This window comes from Gavialis gangeticus, unplaced genomic scaffold (assembly GCF_001723915.1).
Source record: "Gavialis gangeticus isolate Ggan-Ray unplaced genomic scaffold, GavGan_comp1, whole genome shotgun sequence".
Classification (NCBI taxonomy): Eukaryota; Metazoa; Chordata; order Crocodylia; family Gavialidae; genus Gavialis; species Gavialis gangeticus.
The window spans coordinates 37595658-37602148 of record NW_017729004.1 but is presented as its reverse complement, the minus strand read 5'-3'; the positions used below and the strand labels follow the sequence as shown (position 1 = coordinate 37602148).

The window sequence follows — 6491 nt, the reverse complement described above, 5'->3', positions numbered from 1 at the left end:
GACTCGGGGAAAATCTGTTCACCAGGGCCCCCCTTGGAGTCACCAGGAACAATGGCCACAAGCTGAGGGAGGATAGGTTTAGGTTGGATATTAGGAAGAACTACTTCACTGTAAGGGTGGCCAGAGCCTGGAATAGGCTTCCCAGAAGGATGGTGCTCTAACCTTCCCTGGAGATCTTCAAGAGGAGACTGGATGGGCACCTGGCTGGGGTCTTATGACCTCTGCCACCCCCAGTGCTCCTTCCTGCCCATGGCAGGGGGTCAGACTGGATGATCTGTCTAGGTCCCTTCGGACTCATTGATTCTATGATCTCTATGCAAATAGAGCTGTCTTCCTAGGCAGATAAAACTCAAACTCTGTCCCCTACAAACCTTGGCTGCCTGCACTCACAGAAAGAAGCAATGAAGCCTTGGCTATGTACAGACATTTGGTGTCTCCTGCAAGAGTTACTGCTCTCCCAGTAGAAACCATGAGTGTACAAATCTTCAGGATTTGTCTTCCAAAGCAAAAATGGCCTATTCAGAAGAAAAATAACCCAGGAACAACCAGAGTTAAAATCACACCCAGGTTCTCCTGGGAAAGTTAATGTCTATACAACTTACTCTTGTGAGAAAGGCCATAACATAGTCTTCTAGCATCCTAGGGTGCTTTTCCTACACTCCCCACAAGGAGACTGTATGTTACTTGGGCTGGACTCTACTGCTTTAGCTGAGCAGGGAGCATGACACCCCCCACCTTCACAATTTACACAGTGAGCTACAGGTGGACACAGGCTCACCCTGAATATTCTGGGTCAGCCAATCAGGGCTGCCCTGTGCACCGCTGCCATCTCTCTCCAAGCAGACTGAGGGACCCTGCAGAGCCTGCTGAGATGTGTTCACAGGGTCCCCCTGGATACTCAGAAATCTCTCTGCTCTTCAGGGGCTCTGCATTCAAATATCTGTTCAGGTGTCTCCAGGTAAAATTTTTCTACTATGAAAACAAACTCTGGAGAATTCCCCCAGATCATTTGAACGTCTGTACACAGACCTTGTAAACAACTGAAACTGACTTCTGGAAAAAAATAAACAAGTGCTCTATTATGGGATTGTAAGAAACGAAAAAGGGTAAAGTGTCACCCATTTACCATATGTGTGACTTCATTAACTGATTTTAGGTAAACTGGCACAATTTCTCTGTATATACAAGGGCACAGTTTTTCAAAGGGTCAGTACCAATGGGTCACCAACAGAATTGTGCTTGAATTCAGGTCCATTTTGTAAGGTAGTGGTTTTCAATCTGTGATCCATAGTCTGTGGATCCCCAGGAGTCCATGTCTAAGGGGTCTGTGAAAGATGACTATGTTCAAACAAAAGTGTGTGAATATTTACACTTACAATTCAAAGCGGTCCACCCTTCCATTTGAAATTTCCAAAGGGGTCTGTACCTCCATTCAAAATTTTTTAGGGGTCCACAAATGAAAAAAGGTTGAAAACCACTGTTAGGCACTGTATAAGCACAAAGGAAGACCCAGGTTCTGTCTTAAAGAACTTGCCCAACCCAAAAAGTCTTCTTCAATCAGATAGACAAATGAGGCTGAGAACAAGCAAGAGGGGGAAAAGAGAAGGTGAGGGTTGGATTGGATTACAGACGTAGGATTATGCAGTGGACAGGGATATAGGTGGTATTATGCAGAGAAGCAAGTACACTAGAACCCACCTACTTTGCAGGACTGAATTGCTAACTTGATGAAGTATGCTGTAACCTACGAAAACTCATGCATCTCGGAATGAGTTAGTCTATAAGGTGCCACCCTGCCCTGCCTTCCACCTTGCAAAGATATTGGTTTATGAAGTATCTCAGAATATACAGAATTGCAACAAATAGCCATACAGGACTGCTGAATTACTTCAGAATTGCTGCTTCTATGGGAAGTTGTGTGGAACTAATGATGAGTGCTATCTGATCACAGAAATAGCACTCTTTTTGAAATAAAAGTCAAAGCAATCAGCTGAGTGGTTTGTTCTAAATTTGGCAATCTGCTGCAAATTCACTGAGCTGTGAACCACCCAGATATGAATGATCCAGAATTCTGTTGTAGTTTGTCTACTCATGATATATTGAATTTTAATCACTTAATATATTGTTGCTTCTAATAGCATTGTGACAAGGGCCTCAATGTTAGACTCAAGCTAATGTCTTGGCAAATTTTCCAACACTTCCCAAACAGGAATAAAAACATGGGTTGTTTTTAAAAAGTAAGTCTGAGGAATAAATATTCCCATTCATTTGCAGAGCTTCAGTGTCCATATCACTGAAAAAAAATTCATTTTCCTTATTTTTAGTTACTTAACTTTTTTAAAGAGAGGATGTTAGATCTTACTTTAAGAAACTAGACTTATAGACGAGGGGTTCTTTTTTAGTAAATGCTTTGTGTGAAAAACAATATAACCTGCTTCTAAAAACTATTCATGCAACAGGTGAAGGAATTGACAATTTCTGGAAAGTACTAGTAGAAGGCAGAAACTGTACTGTAGAAATTCCTCTAGAGAGATTTGACACCAAAGAGTGGTATGATCCAGATGATAACAAACCTGGAAAAATATGCACAACACAAGCAGCTCTTCTGGACAGGTAAGTCTGTCACTGTGCTCTAAACCATTAGTCAGTCTTTTAAGTTAGATATTTGAACTCTATTTCTGTTCCTACTGAAGTTAATAACATTTACGCTTCAGAAGAGCTATGAAAAAATACCTGAGTTCTTTGTTCAGAGGAGCCTCAGGAAAGGAAGTTTAACCTGTACCTGGTAAATCTCATTGCTTATAAAATGAAATAAAATTATATTTTAAAATAATTTTCCCTTACTACTTTTTTGATCTTCCGTTACTAGTTTCACTTTTTATGTATTTTTAAAATTTAGTTTGTGTGAATTCCTATAACTATTTGGCAAACATACTGTTGTAAGGACTAATATTTTTGGAGACGGCTAGACGGAAAAGAGCATTTGTATCTCTACTTTCACATACCTTCTGTTGTGACTTTTCCAAGGAAGGAGAAAGTGGGTTGTTCATGGGTAGGAGCATGAAAACTAAGATGCAAAAAAGTACTTGGACCTTTTTTAGTTTAAGTCCATATTTCACTTGAGTTCCATTGCCACAAGCCCCTAATCATATTCACATGCTATCTCCTTCAGTAGATTACTCCTGGGAATAAGGATTACTTGTATAAATAAGCGTTTGTAGGACCCTAAATATTTGTAAGTGATGGGACCACTTTAAGAGACAACACTTTATGCAAAGATTAAAGTATATTTAGTGTGCATGTGTGTAAAAACCTTTTCTGCTTATTTTGTTAAAAAGACATTTCACTTCAAAACATTTGGTCTCACTCTATTCCCACTCATTTTAGAGAGAATAGGGCTAGGCCCACAGTCTCCCTAAATATAATTTAGAAGAAGATATATTTAAAAGTTGGTGACTGAGATCACGCTACACTAAACTGAATCCTGCCAATACTTACTAATGTATTTAGTAGGGCTGTCAATGAAGCGTTAACATGTGTGATTAATGTGTTAATTGGTTCTTGCATTAATTTTTTAAATTAGTTAATTGCAGACATGGTTTCGGAACCTGTGCCTGGGCTCTGCTCCATCACCATCAATGCTGCCTCTGGGCCACCCAGTGGGATAGCAGTGGCAGTGCAGAAGACTGCAGGGCAACCCGGGTGCAGGCTCTGGGCTGCTGCAGCAGGAAGGGGCAGGTCATATTCACACATGCACTTGCATGTGCACGCACATGCACACACAAGAGGTCCACTGATATATTGGTGCCATATTGGGATGCTATGTCCAAGCACACAGCTACAGCATGCATGCAGCCAGAAATGCAGCCCGGTGGCACATGGAGCAGTGCCCAGCAGGTAAGTCTGTAGAGGGGAATGGTTGGGAGGAGGGAGAAGGGATGGGGGGCAGATTGAGGCCTCCATGGTGAGGGAGGCAGTGGGGCAGGGGCTGGGGTGAATGGGATCCTGGGGCCGGGGCAAGTTATGGGATGGAGCTGTGGGCAGCTCATCCAGGGGTGAAGGCTTGGCAGGGACATGGCTCCCTGCTGCTGCGTGCACCCCCAGAGGAGCTGCATGATGATGACATGTTGTGCCTCCTGCTGCCAGGCAGGCAGGAAGCGCGGCATGGCCAGCATGCAACTCCTAGGGCAAAAGCAGCAGGGTGCAGAGCCCCAGCCCACAGCAGGCAGCCTGCCTCTGCCACACTCACAAATCCAGGGGGCACGTGCTCCCCATGCCTCCCCCAGGAGTGCACACAGTGTGCCCCCCTCTTGTCCCGGATGAGCTGCCCATGGCTCTCTCCCATGACCCACCCCAACCCCAAGGTCCCATTCATCCCTGACCCTACCCCACTCCCTCCCTCACTGTGGGGGCCTTGATCTGCCCCACCCCCTTGCTTCCACAAACTTACCTGCTGGGCACTGCTCTGAGGGTTACCAGATTTCCAGTTCCATAAAAAAGGACACCTATCAAGGGGCAGGAGTAATGTGATTGTGGCAGGGGACAGTGATCTGCCTGTGCCCGGTCTCTGCCCTTCCCCTTGCCCGTCAATTCCAAGCCACAGACCCCCAGCCATGCTGCTGCACCTCACTCCTGACCCATAGTACCCCGCATCCTGCCAGGGCATGTGGAGGCCCCTCTTCCCTGGGCTCCAGTCCCCACAGACACAGCCTCCCACACCCTCACAAACTCTCACCACACACATACCCCACCCCCCAACTATACAATGTATCTGCATAATTTTGCATAATTTTGAGTTTTCCTGTGCATAATTGGGTTTTTAGCTATAGAATTAGAATTGTGTTTAATTGCAACTAATTTTTAAAAAATGCACAGCTAATTGAGATCAAACTTGTTAATCGTTTGACTGCCCTAGTATTTAGTCTTACTGATATTAATGGACTAATTGTGTGAGCAAAAGCTTCCACAATGACTCATAACTTGAAGTGCAGAGTAGCTGGACTGCTGTTTTAGATATTTAAAAGAAGAGACCAACCCATAGGCCATTAATTTGTATGCAGTAATGGACTGGCAGCTCCCACATTAGATTACCATGAAATTATAAATGAACATGAAGCTATTAAAAGGTAACTCTTTAGCAGTGCATATTTTATGAATCAAATCATCTTCTGGTTTGTACTTCTCAGTTTTAACACATTTGACAACAAAATGTTTGGAATTAATGATCTGGAAGCTGAACGCATGGACCCTCAACACAAGTTACTCCTGGAATGCACATACAGAGCACTGGAAGATGCAGGAATTGCTAGAGAAACCATCAGTGGCACCAAAACAGGGGTTTTCATTGGTAAGATAGCACTCTAACAAAGAGCAGTTTAAGAATAGAATGTATTTTGAAAAACTTTCTGAATGTTAGTGATCTAAAGCTAATATGCTATGAACAGTGCTGCTTACTCTGGGCACATCTACACATACATTTGATCCAGGATCAGTTTACTCATGAGTAAACACTCCTGGGCAGGCATCTACACATGCAGGGAAAGGGGAACAGATTTGCTGCTAATGGCAGCAAATTGCTTCTGCTTCCTGGGGCCCTGTAGTGGGCCCCTGCCATCACTAGGTAGAGCTCTAGGTTCTCCCTGGGTGCTAGCCCAGGGGCTGGCAGGGAGCAATGGGCCAGGAGACAGCCATCTCTTGGACAGGGCTGGGACATTACATCCTGCCCCCGGGGTTGTCTTCTGCTGGGGCAGAGAGCTCCTGGCTCTGGCTCCCCAGTTAGAGGAAGGGGATTTGGAAAGAGCTGCAGGGGAGGGGCAGGTCCCAGTCCCTGGTCCTGATTCTCCAGTAGGGCAGCTAGCAGCTAGCTCTGTTAGCTGCCCCACTGGCAGATTGGGGCAGGGTGCTGGGACCTAGCCCACCTCTGCAGCTCTTTCCAAGCCCCAAGCCTCAATCACCCAATCAGGGCATGGGGCTGGAACTTGCCTCTGATCAAGACAGTTCCCAGCCCCTGCTCCACAATTGTGGGGTGCAGGCTGGGGAGTTTGTTCCCGGTTCAGATGCATGAGCAGGGAGCTGGGCAGGGAACAGGCTAAGGAGCTTGTTCCCTGCTCAGGTCTGCAAGTGCGGAGGTGGGCAGGAAACAGGCTCCCCAGCCCCTGTTAGCAGGGAGCTCCCAGTGCTGGCTCCTCATTGCAGGGCTGTCACTGGAAGATCCTTATCTCCCAGCACCAGCCCCACTGTCAGAGCTGGTGCTGGGATAAGGGTCTCCCAGTGCTGACTCTAGGATCATGGAGCTGGCACTGGGAGATAAGGAACTTCCAGCCCCCATGCCCCAATCTCAATCTTGAAGTAGGGGTCTTGGAGCTCCCTGCTGCCAGGGCAGGGGGACATTGTCCCCACCCAGGCTCCAGAGGAAGAGCCTGCCCTAGCAGCAGGCAACTTCTGGGGTTAGAGAGCAGTCTCCTGCCCCCTGGCGTATGGTGTTTACATGA

The 6491-nt window shown here is 46.0% G+C and overlaps 1 protein-coding gene across 1 annotated transcript in view; it reads left to right on the top strand.

Annotated features, from left to right (window-relative positions):
• The window catches only part of LOC109291300 (mycocerosic acid synthase-like polyketide synthase), a 64475-nt gene that overhangs the window by 27398 nt on the left and 30586 nt on the right, over window positions 1-6491 (top strand). Inside the window, exons 4-5 of the mRNA XM_019508243.1 lie at window positions 2460-2613; window positions 5187-5347. Coding sequence (XP_019363788.1) covers window positions 2460-2613; window positions 5187-5347 — 315 coding nt within the window. The remainder of the gene's footprint in view (window positions 1-2459; window positions 2614-5186; window positions 5348-6491) is intronic.